This window comes from Trachemys scripta, chromosome 1, assembly GCF_013100865.1.
Source record: "Trachemys scripta elegans isolate TJP31775 chromosome 1, CAS_Tse_1.0, whole genome shotgun sequence".
Lineage (NCBI taxonomy): Eukaryota > Metazoa > Chordata > Testudines > Emydidae > Trachemys > Trachemys scripta.
Window position 1 is genome coordinate 240,266,289 of NC_048298.1, and position 18,690 is coordinate 240,284,978.

The following is an 18,690-nucleotide window of genomic DNA, read 5'->3' on the forward strand; positions in this document are numbered from 1 at the left end:
ACCACACTCCCCCCCCCTAAAATAACTTTGCAACCTTCCTGCAACTCCCTTTTGTGTCAGGACCCCCAATTCGAGAAACTCTGGTCACCCCCATGAAATCTGTATAGTTTAGGGTAAAAGCACACAAAAGACCAGATTTCATGGAGGGAGACCAGATTTCATGGTCCGTGATGTGTTTTTCATGGCCGCAAATTTGGTGGACCCTATCCGCCACTGAAGTGCAGCAACCTCTGTGGTGGAATGAATACCACAACAGAGCACCCAGCTACAATAAATACCTGAGAACAGGAGCAAATCAGGAATTTAACCAACTCAGTTTGGAGAGTAAATTTAAGTAGGAAAAACAAAACTTCTCAGATCAGAATCTGGCCAGTGGGATCTTGAATGACCACATGAAATCAGAAACTTGATATAACATCTCACCCAAAAACCCATTCAAAGTGCACTCCAGCACCACGGGTCATTTGTTCAGCAGGGACTCAAGAGAAGACAGCAGCACCATTACATTTGCCACCTTTTACAGATCAGTTTTACCTTCAGCGGCTACCAGCAGCAACCACTTCCCCATACAGAAACAGCAACCCTTGTTAGATCACTGTTCAATGGCTCCCCCACCTCCGGGGGCCACAGGCAACTCGAAGGATCCCAGCAGCAGCTCTAGGAAATCCCCCAGGACCAGAAAATGCCAACATAAATCACTTCAGGCATAGGGCTGGAACTAGGGGTGCAGGGGCTGTTACTGCACCCCCTGGCTTGAAGTGGTTTCCATCATATACAGAGTTTACAGTTTGGTTCAATGGCTCTCAGCACCCCCACTATACAAATTGTTCCAGCTCCCCTGGAGGCAGGAAATTTAACCCCAAGATGGGGGGGGGGGGAGTATGAGGGAAACTCCCCAAGAAGGGGAAGGGAACACGCTTTGCAACTTGCCTGGAGAATTCAAGGGGCACCGGGGAAACCACAAAAGACTGTGTGCCCAGCCCCATTCCCCAGAGCCCAGCCCGGCCCCCAACCCCACTGCCCTGCTCAGCCCTGACTCACCTCCAGGCGGAGGGAGGCGCCGCAGCCGCGCAGGAACTCGCGGATGTTGCTCAGACACTCGCTCTCGGTCCGGGGCTCCGGATAAACCTGCAAGAGAAGAGGCGCTGGGTCAGGGGGCTGCGCTGGGAGCGAAGGGACCCTGCTGCCCGCCCCGAGCTGATCCTGCCCCACTCACCCCCCTGCTCCCTCCGCAGGCGGCGGCGGCTGCTCTGGGGCCGTGGAGGGGCTTTGACCCGGGAAGTAAACACGGAGCCAGGAAATCACGTGCGGGCCGGGGAGGGGCCGAGGAAAGTGCAGGGCCTGGCCCCTGGGTCCTCCCCCCATCGCTGTGCAGCGCCGGGTGCTGTTGCCCCTAAGCCAGCGTGTGGGGCTCAGCCCGGAGCAAGGGAGTCGCAGCCGCCTCGGGGCTTCTCCTCCCCGCCCTGCAGGGATGGGCCCGGGGCACGGCTGCGCTCCCAGCCCCCTGTCCCCGGCCTGCGGCGCTCAGGCCGACTTCGGCCAATACACGATATGAAGCAGGAACGGAGGCAATCGCGCTGCTGTGGTTGCCTTTACCTAATGGACAAACTCCGCGTGCAACACCATCAGCGACTAACCCCGCCGCCACCTGGACTAACCAGCCAATGCCCCGCGCCCCTGCCGGGGGTGGGCGATAACATGCCTTAAACATATACATCTAACAGCGCGATTTGCTCCCTTTGTAAAAAACGGTGACTTTCCCTGAGCCCGTGGAAAGCAAGTCCTGCCTTGGAAAAGATACTCAGTGCAACACAACTTCCTGTTGCACAGCATCTTTCAAACACACTGAATCTGCAAAGAGAGCGGGTTTAGAACCATATCCTAAAGTGAATGCAGCCAGGCTGCTCTGCACGTCACTCAGAATTATCACTATGTAGTATTCAGTGGTGCCCAGGTAGGACCCAGAGGCCCATTGTATTGGGGTGCTGTACTAATATATAGTGCCCCCAAAGAGTTTTCAACCAAAGGCACTAGTCCTGCAGTCTGATCCAGACAGACGGACCACTGTACCTGTGCAAAGGCCCATTAAGTTGAATGGCAGTCCCACTGAAATCAAAGGAGTCCATTAGATTGCAGGATTGGTGCCTAAATTAAGACACAAGTGGGCGTAACAAATGAAGCAAGTGAAGACAAGGGTAACAGTGATAGAAATGTGTGACAACAAAGAGTAGATTTGCATGATCTTTATCGTTTTCAGTAACGGCAGATAAAAAATCCAGAGCACACAATAAAAAAACTTAAAGAGATAATAGTGACCACGTGAAAAACTCATTGTACCATTAAAACTCTTTACCTGCAAGTAAAAAAGACCATATTTGAAATCATGTCTGCTACAATGTCCAATCCTGCAAGATGCTGAGCGCCACAATCTCCCACTGAAGTCAATGAAAGTTGAACTCAAGAGGAGAGGAGAGTGATCAGCGCCTCTCAAGAGGTGCTCGGTACCTTGTAGGAGCAGGTCCTTAATTTCTGAAGACCAAGACCTGGAAATCTCAATATCTTCGCTAGCTCAGAACCAAACCAACATCCAAAATTCTGACATTTAAAGAAAAAGAAATACTTTTCATTTTAGTTTTGTAAAGGCTATACAGACAAAACTTTAATTCAAACATCAATTAAGAATGCAATTTAATTTCAGGGAACATAGCGGGTATCGCACTATGAGATGTAGTCTGCTCTTTGTTGTGTATGCAGCGCTCCCTTTGACTCCAATTTGCACTTCAAAATCAATCTGTATGTGAGAGGAGAATGTGGCCCTATGCCTTAAAATCATGAGTGGAAAAACTTTATAGCAAAGCATCAGTATCTGCTTTACTAGTTATCAAAAAGCTAACACCAGACAGTGGAATTTAACAGAGATTATTAACTAACTTTGTTTGCCCATAGTCTACCAGACAGCTGTGATTTCTTAATCGTCCATTGCAAAGAAGGAAGCTTGCAAAGGGGAAAGATTTGATTGAAATAAAGATTTTTTTAAAAACGGAAGTGTCTGTGATCCACAGCCAATTATCACTTATTACAGCACCCTTACTCATAGAGTGGTAGCTTAAACACAGTCCTGTAAATGCGTAAGCACATGCATACCTCCACACACGTAAACAGTTCCATTAGCTTCAATAGGACAACTCACATGAGTAAAGTTCTGCATGTGCTTAAATGTTCGCAGTACCAGGACCTTACTTCACAAATAATTCTATTGATTTCAGTGGGAAAATGTACCAAGTAAGATACTGCTCAGCTTGAGTAAGGATGGGCAGAATTGGGCTCTGAATACGCAGCTCTATTTGGGAGGAAAAACGTTGTATGGAAGTGCAACATAAATGGGAGTTGACGGGGCCCAGCACCACACAAGAATTGTCCCTTGGATTATAAACGACTTTAGGCAGTGACTTTTTAAAAAAAAATTAAGTCATCTGTGTAGGTCATGCATGCTTATGGCATTACAGACACAAGTATAATTCTTCCATTATACTTGAGATTTCCCTTAGAATATTTAACTCCTAAAATGCTGATATCAAGTTCTTTTGGGCAGGGACTATGCCTTCCCATATGTTTGTACAGTGCCAAGGACATTTTGGGCTCTAAGCTAATTTAAGTAAAAGTCAATAAAAATGGATGACTTGCTTGAATCAGGAAAATTTGAATTATTAGAAATATTTAGTCACAATCAGCTTCCAGATTTAAAGTTTAGATTGTAGCGAAGTCGGCCTGCAACTGGGGAATGACCATAAAAAACAACCGATGCCAACACCTTTAGATCAGGATCCAAGTGACATCAAGCAAGCCGATTTGCGGTTTAAACCACGTGTTAAATCTTTAGGGAATTCTACATCTAAACTTCAGCACTCTAAGATCTAAGCCCCTGAAGATCTTTAAAATATAGGGTCTGTAAAAACTTCAGGAAGGTGCTTAAACTATTGTTTTTGCTAATACTCTATTAGACATGATTGCCTGCTTAATGTTTTTACTTTCATGTTTGCTTATCTTTCAGCAATAAAGGGTTTTAGTGTTTCTGTATTACATTCACTGAGTATATTCTATACCTATTGAAAATCAAAAAGATAATTTAAAAACAAGAACATTTTCATAATTGACTACACCACACTGATCAGGAACCCCAGCAAGTAATTCTTTGGAAAAGGAAACAACTATAGAAGAAAATGCCTGAAAAGGTTCATTAAATTCATCCCTCTTGCATTAGTGGACTGTTTATTATACCTCCTAATTGTTTTGCCTAATTTACTTTTGGACAACTCTAAGGACAGTGCCTCAAACTCCCTCAGTAAATTATTCCATCACCCAAATGAACACATGGTTAGAATATGTTTCCTAAAGTCTACCTTTCCCTTTTCTCTCCTATGTCTATGCTCTGTATTGTGCAATCTTAAATATTTTCTTCTCCATGTTATCTTTCAAGTATTTATAGCATGATCATATCCCCCCCTGGGTCTTTTCTCTAAAATATATACATATTAAATTCCCTTAATTTCTCTTCATAGTTTGTATCTTCTAATCCCTTTATCTAGGGTAACGATACGTTCCGTTTTGGCTGGGCAGTCCCTTTTTTAAACCTGGTCTTGGCCATCCTGACTTTTTTTGGCAAAAGTGGGTATTTGTCCAGTTTGCTCTTGCCAAGTTGGCAAGTGGCTCAGGCCAGCCCTGCATGGGGCTCGGACAAGCAGCTGAGGCCAGCCCTGCATGGGGGAGGTGAAGCTTGGACAAGTGCTCAGGATAACCCTGTGCAGCGGGAGGGGAGGCTTGGGCTAGCCCCACATGGTATTCCATTTTCCCTTTGGGAAATATGGTCACCCTACCTTTATCATTTCTTACATCCTCTTCTAGATTGTCTCCATTTTATCAAGATCTCTTTTCATAATGAGGAACCCCCAAAACTATGCACAGTGCAAAAATAAGAATGACATGTAACAAGTCACTATAAATCCAAGTTTCTCTCATAAGGAACAAATTCCTTGTCCACCAAGTGATTCTTGTCTTGTGATTCAATCAGGATTATCTCTTTAACAAGCAATAATCCTTATTCCTAGGCCCTCAACTAGCTAAATACAGGATTCCGGAGTTTTAAAGAATCAACCTAGTGTAGCTGGCCCAGAAGTCATATAAATTATCTCATAGGTGGCTACAGTACCTGGTAACAGGACAAACAAAGAGCTCAAAAAGGATGCCATCAAATATGATAGGATGGAGACAACTGCCAATCAAGGCTTTGCAAGAATGGCAAAGGATTCCCTTCCACCTCCAGAAGTTTAAACATGGGTCATACGGCATTTTCAGAATGTTTTAGACTTGCCCAGAAGTCTCATCCCTGTCAAAAACATGCACCTTTCTAGCTGACAACTGTGCTTCCCTCAAAAGAAGAAAGGTAGTTAATAAACCCTGGCAATTCTTTAAAAAGGCAGTTCCTTCTCTCTCAAAAAAGGGAATACATTTCAAAGCCCTGCTTTACTGTTTGTCAGATCAATGGCACAAACATAGATTCTCAGCTGCATGGACAGAACTACCTTTGCATCTGCCAGGAAAAAAAAGCATCTGAGCAAATGATCAGAGAATCTAATATATCCAGGTCTTTCTCTCCTAACAGAGATTCACAGACAAGAGTAAAGAGCCTAAAAATAGAAGCAATGACACCCAGTTATTACTCAGGGAATTCTTAAAATTGTGTGAAGATCCTTGCAATCTTCTTCGACAAATGGCTTAGAAACAGTGTGACACAAGTAATAATCTCAGAGAACTGTGGATATAATTTCAAAACGCATTAGGTAACATCCCTTACAAGAGGCTACAGGAAACCTGGAAACTTTACCTCTCACACTCAGAAGTAGTCTTGTCCATGGATTATTTAAAACATGGATAGGAAACAGTAGAAATAAATAGCCAATTCTCAGCATGAAAGGAGGCCAACAATGGGCTGCCTTACCAATCTTTAAGAAAGATGTTGTTCGGTTACATTCACTAATTATCTAGAAGACAGGAGGCATAACAGAGGCAGCAAAATAGATTCATGACCCAAAATTATTTAGCTTAATAAAGAATAAATACTGTGCACACCTAGTCTGAGAAAAAACATGTTTGTAATTCTGTTATCGCATCCCCCCTTCTTCCCCACTTTTGCCTATTGGATTATTCCCATCTGTTATTAACCAAGGGACTATCTTTTCACTACATGTTTGTAGAACACCTACCAAATGGGGCCCCTGTTCCCTGAGTGTGGCTTGTAAGTATTACAGTAATACAAATAACAAAGAATAGTAATAATTAGAAACGACAGGAATGCCAGAAGGATCTAACAAATATTTAAGTAGGAATTGGGGTGACACAAAGGAATTCAAAGAGATAAGTGCAAGGTAAAACATGTAGCAGGAGCAGCAGGAACAATTTAAACCATACAATGGGTTCTGATCAAGTGTTAATCGCTCAGAAATTATTATGGATAGTTCAATGAGGATTTTTGCTAGGTGCACAGCATGGATCCAGAAGTGAACAAAAGTTTAGTATGAAAAAGATGGAGAGTAATGTGGTGAATAATAGAATACTACATGATATATATAAACGGTACATCTTCACCTTAAACTGAGTATTACGTTCAGTTTGGTGAATCTCCATCTATGCTATTCAGACAAAAACTCATCTAAAAGGACACAAAAGAGAGAGATAATATCCAAAGTAGGCACAGTAGAGCTTCCATGCATGAAGAGATTGAACACATTACAATTATTTAATTTGGAAGATGGAACAGTAAGGGGAGCTGTGGCATAGATGTAGAAGACTATTATAGTTACAAAATGGAAAGAAAGCACTCTCATTTTAGTGACTAAACATTAGAAATTGCAATGAACATCTTCCTGAAGACCCACTTCTTACTCCTTCTGCTATACCTATGAATCCAACTATCATCTAATTATTTCATTTATCTTATGAGCAAACTACTTATTTATAGGGCTGTCGATTAATCACAGTTAACTTCACACCGTCACGCGATTTAAAAAATTAATCGCGATTAATCACAATTGTAATCACACTGTTAAACAATAGAATACCAATTGAAATTTATTAAATACTTTAGATGTTTTTCTACATTTTTAAATATATTGATTTCAATTATAACACATAATACAAAGTGTACAGTGCTTACTTTATATTATTATTTTTGATTACAAATATTCACACTGTAAAAATGATTAACAAAAGAAATATTATTTTTCAATTCACCTGATACAAGTAGTGTAGTTCAGTCTCTTTATCATGAAAGTGCAACTTACAAATATAGATTTTTTTTTGATACATAACTGCACTCAAAAACAAAACAATGTAAAACTTTAGAGCCTACAAGTCCACTCAGTCCTACTTCTTGTTCAGCCAATCGCTAAGACAAACAAGCTTGTTTACATTTACAGGAGATAATGCTGCCCACTTCTTATTTACAATGTCACCAGAAAGTGAGAACAGGCATTCGCATGGGACTTTTGTAGCTGGCATTGCAAGGTATTTACATGCCAGATATGCCAAACACTCGTATGCCCTTTCATGATTTGGCCACCATTCCAGAGGACATGCTGATGATCAATTCTGCTCGATAATGATCCAAAGCAGTGCAGACTGACACATGTTCATTCACTCTTCCGAGAATGGAGCCTGCCACCCCGGGCATGAGCTGCCTGCTGCCCTTGGTAAGCCACATTTTTCCCCGGATGGGAGGAAGTTTGTGGCCAGGGCCTCTTATGTGACACCCATGGAGAAGGGGAGCACAGCAAAAAAAGTTTGAGACCCTCAGCTCTACGGGAACTATTGTAGCTATATTAGCCTCCTGCCTGCTCCTGTGCCCGTGCTCTGCAGGGATCAATGCTTATGAATCTACACAGTGGCAGATTCTCCAGCATGGCACCCTCAGGCTTTCCCAGTCCTCCAGTAACTGCTGCACAGGGTCATGTAGGGAGCACTCCATAGAGCTGAGCTGGAGAGACACCTCAACAACCAGGGAGGAGGAAGCAGCACCTGCTTCTTGGTAGGTTTCAGAAAAGAATTAAACTCTTGCAGTATAGTAATAATAATAGCACCTGCAACTACAGTTAAAGCGCCAGATCCTCGGCTGTTGTAAATCAGCAACATACAGCACCTGAAGGTCTGGTCCAAAAACTACAAGGGCTGTCCATCCTCTTGCCATGACTTCAATGGGCTTTGAATCAGCGTTTATATGTGTAATTAATTTTTTAAAATGTAGGTTGGGGTTTTCAACGTAAGAACATAAGAATGGCCGTACTGGGTGAGACCAAAGGTCCATCTAGCCCAGTATCCTGTCTACCAACAGTGGTCAATGCCAGGTGCCCCAGAGGGAGTGATCCCAACAGGCAATGATCAAGTGATTTCAATGGGGTACAAGATGGTTAGGCACCCAACCTCCACTGACTTTGCACAGGATTTGGGCACCAAACTCCTTTACGCTCCTTTGAAAAATCCCAGCCTAATTCATCCATTTTTACAAATAATGTACTTAACAATTAGTTCTCTTTTCAAATACAGTGTCTTACCACATCTTATGGATAAAACCATATTTCATCTGTGGTGCTATAGTTCTTTAGTACTGATTTTTAGTGGCCTGGAAAGTATATAAGAACGTGTGTGTACACAGAGTTTGCAGAGATAATGTGTGTATCAGACATGCAGCAATGACTGTGTGCTGCATACTTGCACTTCTGTATGGGAAAGCTCTGGAAAGGGAGGCTCAGGCACAGCCAGTGTAGATAGCAAAAACCTAAGTTATAATAACATTAGTAAATTAGGGATAGACACTACCATTTCACTAAAAACTCCAATGCACTTCTGTGCCAGCCTTAAAAGATTGATTCTATGGGGCTTGCACAGAAATTGGACCACTTTTTAATTTAATCTGATGCAAGAAAATGATACTTTAAGACTGACACAGCATCTTGAACTCGCCTTGTTAATTTGCACCCAAGCTAACATTAATCAATGTTCAGAAAAAACATTATATACTGTGCAGTAAGTAAAATACTGTGTTTCAATACCTGTTTCACAGCCTGATCCAAATCCCATTGCAGTCAATGGAAAGTCTCGCACTGACTTTAGTGGAATTTGGTTCAAGCCCTTAAACACAACAGAATGAGCTAAAGATGCCATGACAGCTTTAGCTGATAAAATATTTGTTTTCATTTGTTTCCATATATGTTCATATTATACACAAAAGTACATTAAAAGAATGTTATTTAAGTCACAAAGTCAAGCTCTTGAAAGTTAGGAAATAGAACATTTACAGTTGCCCATGCAACTTTAATTCTGCCCCTTTGTGGTTCCATCCTGTGTACTGAGGCAGGGGTCCTGTGAAAAAATTAGTATGTGATTGTATAATTAATGATTGTATCTTAATGCCTACACACAAGGGAGTCTAATTAAGGTTGCCCTGGCAACTTTTATCCTTGCATTTCCTAACTTTCAAATGTTTGACTCTGCAGCCTAAATAACTTTTACATTGTAATTTTCAAAATGTATGGATTTTTTATTTTGCACAGATGTCAGAAACCCCCACCCTGAATCATCAGCAGCGTTTGAACCGTAACATCTGTCAGCATTACAGCACAGACTGCTACTACTTGAGCTAAAGGACTAACATTAGCTGCCAGCTGATTAAGGTTTATTTTTCCAGAGCTGGCAGGTGAGGAGAGAAGTTGATAGGTTGCTGCTCCAGGGAGTGGTTGAAGGGAATCCAGCCTGTCTCTCCGAGACCAGGAGTTGAGGGAGCTCCTACCCCCTGTGCAGGAGCGGCGCCAGGGTTTTGGGCGCCCTAGGCAGGGGTCCTTCCGCGCTCCCGGTCGTTGTCGGCAATTCTGCGGCAGGGGGGTCCTTCTGCACTCCCGGTCTTCGGGGCACCTCGGCGGTGGGTCCCAGAGCGAGTGAAGGACCCGCCGCAGAACTGCCGCCGAAGACCCAGTGTGTGGAAGGACCCCCCGCCGCCGAATTGCCACCGAGGGCGGTAAAATGCCACCCCCCCCAAATCCTGGTGCCCTAGGCGACCGCCTAGGTCGCCTAAATGGAAGCACCGGCCCTGCCCCTGTGGTGCATCCATGGAGGGGCACTGGAGCCATGACCTAGGCATTGGGGTTTATTGAGCAGGAGAGCCCAGCCCAGCTATCTTCCCTGCCTGCGCCTCTCCCTCCACTAGCAGCACCCTGGTGTTCTCTCTACAGTGTGTGCTGCTGCTTCTGCTGCTTTTGTGGTGGCATGAGCCTAGCCTCAGAATGTTCAATGATTTGGGCAGGTTGACAACAGTTTCCTGAGGAACAGAAGGAGAGAACGGAAATGGCAACTGTTAATATTTTATATCTCAACCAAATCTGAATGGAATTTCACAGGACAAAGAAAAGGCACTTCTGTAGCCTGGGTAGATTTCCCCCTGATGAACAGTGAAAAATTGGAAAGAGTCCAGTGGAGGGCAACAAAAATGATTACAGGTTTCAGAGTAGCAGCCGTGTTAGTCTGTATCCGCAAAAAGAACAGGAGTACTTGTGGCACCTTAGAGACTAATTTATTAGAGCATAAGCTTTCGTGGACTACTGCCCACTTCTTCGGATGCATATAGAGTGGAACATATATTGAGTAGATATATATACACACATACAGAGAGCATGAACAGGTGGGAGTTGTCTTACCAACTCTGAGAGGCCAATTAAGTAAGAGAAAAAAACTTTTGAAATGAAAATCAAGATAGCCCAGTACAGACAGTTTGATAAGAAGTGTGAGAATACTTACAAGGGGAGATAGATTCAATGTTTGTAATGGCTCAGCCATTCCCAGTCCTTATTCAATCCTGAATTGATTGTATCTAGTTTGCATATCAATTCCAGCTCAGCAGTCTCTCGTTGGAGTCTGTTTTTGAAGTTTTTCTGTTGTAAGATAGCCACCCGCAGGTCTGTCATTGAATGGCCAGACAGGTTAAAGTGTTCTCCCACTGGTTTTTGAGTATTATGATTCCTGATGTCAGATTTGTGTCCATTAATTCTTTTGCGTAGAGACTGTCCGGTCTGGCCAATGTACATGGCAGAGGGGCATTGCTGGCACATGATGGCATATATCACATTGGTAGATATGCAGGTGAAAGAGCCCCTGATGGTATGGCTGATGTGATTAGGTCCTATGATGATGTCACTTGAATAGATATGTGGACAGAGTTGGCATCGGGCTTTGTTACAAGGATAGGTTCCTGGGTCAGTGTTTTTGTTCAGTGATGTGTGGTTGCTGGTGAGTATTTGCTTTAGGTTGGGGGGTTGTCTGTAAGCGAGGACAGGTCTGTCTCCCAAGATCTGTGAGAGTAAAGGATCATCTTTCAGGATAGGTTGTAGCTCTCTGATGATGCGCTGGAGAGGTTTCGGGACTGGAGCACATGATTTACGAGGAGAGGCTGCGTGAACTGGGATTATTTAGTCTGCAGAAAAGAAGAATGAGGGGGGATTTGATAGCTGCTGAAAAGGGGTTACAAGGAGGATGGATCTAGCCTGCTCTCAGTGGTAGCAGATGACAGAACAAGGAGTAATGGTCTCAAGTTGCAATGGGGGAGGTTTAGGTTGGATATTAGGAAAAACTTTTTCACTAGGAGGGTGGTGAATCACTGGAATGAGTTACCTCGGGAGATGGTGGAATCTTCTTCCTTAGAGGTTTTTAAAGTCAGGCTCGACAAAGCCCTGGGATGATTTAGTTGGAGTTGGTCCTGCTTTGTGCAGGGGGTTGGACTAGATGACCTCCTGAGGTCCCTTCCAACCCTGATCTTCTATGATTCTAGGATCAAAGGCCTACTGCATACACTGAAGATGTGAATGCTTCTCAAAGAAAAGGTAACGACTCCTTTATGATGGAAAGTGTTACACAACATAAATATAGGGGCCCTGCCAGTTCCCCCCATCATTATTTTAACATCTTGTAGGTTGTATTTACTGCCTCATTATTACTTTGCGACCTAACTTCCATTCAAATGAATTCCTATTTCCTCCCCTCAGGCACTTGAAATTGAAAGTAAGGACTTTTTATTGTAATGGAAATATTTTATACAAACATGTTAGGGGATATCTCTGACTTTGGGGTCAGAGATAAGAGTAGCATAACTGGTGTACTCTGTGATTCTGGATCAGTGACATTTGCTGCAAAATTTGAAATTTTGAAAGAAGAGGCAAAATTCAACATTTTGGATGCAGAATTCTCCATTTTGCAGCAGCCAGGCACCCCACGTTTTGTTTTCCTTCTCCATGCCCCAGCCTTCCCGCAGTTGCCTCTTTGTCTCCAGGTTTCCTTGAAAGGAAGAGCTATTTGGATTATTAACCTATGCTCCCACTCTGTTGGCCTTAAAAGGGTAGCCAGAAGGAAAAGGAGATTTCTTTCCAACCTTTTCAGCCATCAGTCTGTCCAGAGCAGGACAGATCCAGCACATCATACAGGTTGCTCTGAAGAGCATGGGGCACTGGAACCACCACTGTACTTCTCCAACAAGGTCTGGAACTATACACTATTCCATGGAGCCAAGCATAGATCTTGTTAGTGAGCCCAGGATTGCCAAATCTGACCAGGAGCCAGGGAGCAGAGCTCCCAAGGGTGCCAGCTGGAGGACATTTCTGACTGGTTGTCAACTCTCATGATTTTATCACAAGCCTCATGATATTTTGTGTTTTTCTTAAAGCCCCTGCTCCAGAACCAAGTGGCTGCATGAAAATCTCAACTTCCATTTTTTTTTTTAAAAATCATTTTTTGGAGAAAAGCTTGAAAAATGTGACCCCCTAGAGGCTCAAAAGCCGGAAAGTAAATAAAAAGAACCCAAACTGTATTATTTTTGAAAATCTCAATTTTTAAGTCATTCTCGTGAGTTTTTGAGCTTGATTTTTGAACGTCTGGCTTCTGCACACCGTGGTCTGCCCACCAGTGAGTCAAGGAGTCAGGACTGGAGGCTGGCTTAGGGAGCCAGGCAGCAGACACTGGCTCAGAGCTCCCTCTTTTCCTCCCACAGCTGGAGGGTGTTCTGAGTTTGAGATGGGTAACACTGGGGCAACTGAGAACCCAGGAGCTAAGGAGAGAGGATCCCGTCTGCCCTCCTGGTGGGGAAAGAAGACGGCTGAATCAGGCCTGTCTGGAAAGCACTGTGGCAGCCAGGGTCCAGGGAATATGAATGAGAACAATAGCAATAAAATAATTTGTCTCGCAGCACAGGCACCAGCTTCCTCCTTTCCCTGGGGTGCTCAACCCCCGCTCAACCACAGGCCCTGCCCCCACTCCACCCTTTCCCCCAAGGCCCCACCTCTGCCCTGCCTCTTCCTACCCCCACTATATTCCTGCCTAGTTCCACCCCTTCCCCAGAGCGCTCACTGTCCCTGCTCCTCCCCCCCAGGGCCTCCTGCATGTGTGGAACAGCTGATCGCAGCAGGCAGGAGGCGCTGGGTGGGAGGGGGAGGAGTTGATCAGCAGGTCCGGCAGCAGATGGGAGGTGCTGGGGGTGGGGAGGGGAAGCTGTTTGCCGGTGGGTGCAAAGCACCCACTAATTTTTTTCCGTGGTGTTCCAGGGCTGGAGCACCTACAAAGTCAGCACCTGTGTCTTGCAGTATTCGTTACAAAAGTATTTTCCTCACTCAGTATTTTCAATGTTTGGGGCGGGGGGGTTCTCCATGACTCCCCAGGCCTCAGCAGCCCTGATGTCACCCAAGAGCCACACCCACCCTTCTTGACATGACCGTTTTTCAAAGAAGAGCCACCAAAGCCAGCTAGAAACTCCCTTCTTCCCTGGCTCACATACAGTGCTTCCTTGGCTGACGCCACAGTTGCCTAAGTCCAGGGAACCATGGAGAGGAGCCACTGTGGAAATGGCAATGTACCACCCCTCTATCTGTGTCTGCTAGATTCTCATCCCCTCTAGCCACAGGTATGAAGGGGACAAAAGGGCCCTAAAAGTGTTATGAATGAGTCCTTAACAGCACCAAGTTGTCATTTTTGTTAGCCTTTGGAGCAGCTGTAAAACACAGGCAATAAAATATGTTCTCTAAGTAAATTATGTGGGCCACATTCTGGCCAATGCAGGGAAAGTGGTAACCAGCCCTCAAAGTACAGCAAAAGCAAAGCTAATCTGCACAGGGAATCCTGGTGCACATTATTCCTGCCAGAAGCACAAATAACCTCCTTGGGAGGCTAAGTAAGCAAGCCTATTGCCAGGAGAGAGACCATATGTGCATAAATACGCAAACATGTCTCCTGTCCCCTAGGTCCAGCCCTGCTATGTCTCTCAACTACTGTGATGAGGGTCTGCAAAGTGTTTCTCTGTGGATTTCAGCAGTGGGGAATGGAAAAGCCTCTTGGTGCTAATCTGCATGGTACAGACCTCAGGTGGTGATACTCTGATGCCCTGACTGATGTCACAGGGACCAACCTGCTCCACTGTTTGTGCGCCCACAATCTGCTCTCAGCTAGCACTATAAACTCACAGTATGTACAACAGTACCAGGCTTCCCCACCAAAAATGCCACTGCTTTCTAGCTCAATTCACCTCCAAATGCCATTCTCTTCTGATTCCTAACCACCTTCTCTTTCTTCCTCCCAAAGCCTCAAAACACTAGACTCTGTCCTCAGACTTGCGTAACTGATAGAAAAATGTGGCCCCAAGAATTCAGGTGAAATCAGAGACAAATGATTGTTACCGGTTTCAAACATCATTCTCATTTTGCCAATCACCGTAGCTGCCTGCAAGGAGAACAGTTAAGGGAAAGCAGCTGCGCATGAATGCTTGGGCTACCTTTGTGGGAAGTGATTATGCATAAATGCTTGTGCTCCTATTCAATGTATACCCAGTGCTGCATTTGTTTTCTATGGGTCATTAGCAAATTCATTTATTTTTGTTCCAAAATTAAAACTCAAGACATTTATTTAGGCCAGAGACCTCACTCCTAAAGGGATTAGGAGGACTCAAATGTATTGGCCCCCTCAATCCTGATATCATCCCTTTAAATAACCAGATTAATTTTACTTTGGTGTTCGAGCTTTCCCATGTAGAAAATAAATTCATATGAGTATAAATTTCCTTTGAGTCTCAACCAGCAAAAAAGTGGCCATCTATTCTTCCTAAACCAGACTCTGCTCTTCCCAAGCTATGCTTGATGCAGGAACAGAACGGGGAAGTGGCAAAGTGGCTTTAAGTCATCTTTGCACCTCCTGTATTCGGGCCCTGCCTCCTACATAAATCAGAGCAGCTTCAGGGTTGCTATAACTTACACTCAGCTTCAGGAACTCACTTAGGGTCTGTTCCACAGATAACAGCAACCCTTCTCTCCCCAGCATGCCTCCTATTCAAAGGGCTTCAAAGAGCCCTCCCACTTGTGAAACCCCATTACACAGAAACATAGAAATGTAGGACTTCAACAGGTCATCTAGTCCAGTCCTCTTCACTGAGACAGGACTAAATATTATCTAGACTATCCCTGACAGGTGTTTGTCTAACCTGTTCTTAAAATCCTCCAGTGACAGAGATTCCACAACCTCCCTAGGTAATTTGTACTAGTGATCAATTACCTTTGCATTTAGGAAGTTTTTCTTAATGTCTAACCTAAATCTCCCTTGCTGCAATTTAAGACCATTATTTCTTGTCCTGTCCTCAGTAGATATAGAGAACAATTTATCTCCTTCTTATTATTATAAGAAATTTTTATGTACTTGAAGACTGTTTTCATGTCCCTTCTCAGTCGTCTCTTCTCCAGGCTAAACAAACCCAATTTTTTCAATCTTTCCTCATATGTCATGTTTTCTAGACCTTTAATCATTTTTGTTACTCTCCTCTGGACTTTCTCCAGTTTATCCACATCTTTTTCAAAGTGTGGTGCCCAAAACTGGACACAGTACTCCAGGTGAGGGCTTATCAGTGCTGAGTAGAATGGAAGTATTACCACCCATGTCTTGATTACAACACTAATACATCCCAGAATTATGTTCACTTTTTTTGCAACCGTACTACATCATTGGCTCATATTTAATTTGTTATCCACTATACCGCCCAGATCTTTTTCTGCAGCACTCCTTCCTAAGCAGTCATTTCCTATTTTGTATTTGTGCAATTGACTTTCCTTTCCAAGTAAAGTACTTTGTGTTTGTCCTTACTGAATTTCATCCTATTTATTTCAGACCATTGGTCCAGCTTGTCAAGATCATTTTTAATTCTAATCCTGTCCTCCAAATGCTTGCAACCCCTCCCAGCTTGGTAATGTCCACAAACTTTGTAAGTGTATTCTCTATGCCATTATCCAAATCATTTATGAAGATATTGAGTAGAACCGGACACAGGACATATCACTGAGGGATTCCATTCAATATACCCTTCAAGCGTGACTGTGAATCATTGATAACTACTCTCTGAGTATAATTTTCAAATCAGTTGTGCATCTACCTCAGGGGTAGGCAACCTATGGCACGCGTGCCGAAGGCGGCACGTGAGCTGATTTTCAGTGGCACTCACACTGCCCGGGTCCTGGCCACTGGTCCGGGGGACTCTGCATTTTAATTTAATTTTAAATGAAGCTTCTTAAACATTTAAAAAACCTTATTTACTTTAGATACAACAATAGTTTAGTTATATATTACAGACTTATAGAAAGAGACCTTCTAAAAACGTTAAAATGTATTACCGGCATGCAAAACCTTAAATTAAAGTGAATAAATGAAGACTCGGCACACCACTTCTGAAAGGTTGCTGACCCCTGATCTACCTATAGTAGGCTTGTCTAGGCTATATTTCTCTAGTTGGCTTATGTGAGACAGTCTCAAAAGCCTTACTAAAGTAGAGATATATCACATCCACTGCTTCTTACCGTCTTCCTTACCCTGTCAACGAAGGATATTAGGTTGGTTTGACATGATTTGTTTTTGACAAATCCATGTTGACTGTTACTTATCAATTTATTATCTTCTAGATGATTACAAATTTGATTGTTTATGTGCTCTTTTTTCTTTCTGGATACCAAAGTTAGACTGATGTATAATTCCCTGGGTTGTCCTTATTCCCTTTTTTATAGGTAGGGTACTATATTTGCCTTTTTCCAGTCCTGTGTGATCTTTCCTGTCCTCCATGAGTTCTCAGAGATAATCGCTAATGGCTCAGAGATCTCCTCTTCAGCTAATTCCTTAACTATTCTAGGATATATTTCTTCAGGCCCTGGCAACTTGAAGACATCTAATTTGTCTAAGTAATTCTTAACTTGTTCTTTCTCTATTTTTGCCTCATATCCTACCCCATTTACATTGATGTTCACTATGTTAGTTTTCCTATCACTGCCAACCTTTTTGATGAAATCTGAAACAAAAAAGGAATTTAACACTTCGGCCATTGCTGTGTTTTCTATTATTGTCTTTCGCTCCTCATTGAGTAAAGGCCCTAGTCTGTCTTGGTCTTCCTCTTGCTTCTAATGTATTTGTAAAATATTTCTTGTTACCCTTTATGTCCCTAGCTAGTTTAATCATGTTTTGTATCTTGGTATTTTTAATTTTGCCCCTACATGCTTGTGGTATTGGTGTTTTTTTATATTCATCCTTTGTAATTTGACCTAGTTTCCACTTTTTTGTATAACGTTTTGAGTTTCAGTTTGCTGAAGAACTCCTGATTAAGCCTGGGTGGTCTCTTAACATATTTCCTATCTTTCCTATGCACTGGGATAGTTTGCTCTTGTACCCTTAATGTTTTTTTAAAAAACCGCCAACTCTTCTCAATTCTTTTTTCCCTTAGACTTGCTTCATGGGCTCTCAATGACCAATTCTCTGAATTTGCTAAAGCCTTCCTTCTTGAAGTCCTTTGTCTTTATTCTGCTGTTTTCCCTCCTTCCATTCCTAAGGGCTGGTCCACACTTAGTCCGGACTTCGGACTAAGGTACGCAAATTCAGCTACGTTAATAACGTAGCTGAATTCGAAGTACCTTACTCCGGACTTACCGTGGTCCAGACGCGGCCGGAAGTCTCCCCCCGTCGACACCGCGTACTCCTCTCGGCGAGCTGGAGTACCGGCGTCAATTGTGAGCACTTCCGGGATCGATCCCAGAACATCGATGGCGTGCCTCCGGACCAGCCGGTAAGTGAAGACTAGGCCTTAGAATCATGAACTTATCATTTCAAGATCATTTTCACGCAAGTTGCCTTCCACCCTCAAATTCTCAACCAATTCCTCCCTATTTGTCAGAATCAAATCTAAAACAGCCTCTCTACCTTTTGTAATAACAAGTTGTCTCCAATGCATTCCAAGAACTTGTTGGATAAGTTGTGCCATCTGTATTATTTTCTCAACAGATGTTTGGATAGTTGAAGTCCCCCATCAACACCAAGTCCTGTGATTTGGATGATTCTGTTAGTTGTGGGGGAGCAAAATAAAGGTGCCAGATCACAATGAGGAATCCCCATGTCTTTACCTCAACATGGCAGTTAGCTGAATAAGAGTCTCTTTAGAATAATGCTCTTTATAAATAGGGACAACAGACTACAAGCGAAAGTACAACAAAACTTAGTGGAGCATGACAAGGAAGGTTCCCACTCTAGTTTTAATCCTTATATACAGTATCAAAACTGGGTCAACTGTCTGAGATACAGCAACTTATTTGGAAAATG

At 43.3% G+C, this 18,690-nt stretch overlaps 1 protein-coding gene across 7 annotated transcripts in view; it reads right to left on the bottom strand.

Annotated features, from left to right (window-relative positions):
- Positions 1-18,690, bottom strand: part of ARHGEF7 (Rho guanine nucleotide exchange factor 7) — a 202,310-nt gene that overhangs the window by 174,424 nt on the left and 9,196 nt on the right. For all 7 annotated transcript variants that reach the window (XM_034758145.1, XM_034758150.1, XM_034758152.1 and 4 more), the window contains exon 2: positions 1,042-1,128. In XM_034758145.1, coding sequence (XP_034614036.1) covers positions 1,042-1,128 — 87 coding nt within the window. The remainder of the gene's footprint in view (positions 1-1,041; positions 1,129-18,690) is intronic.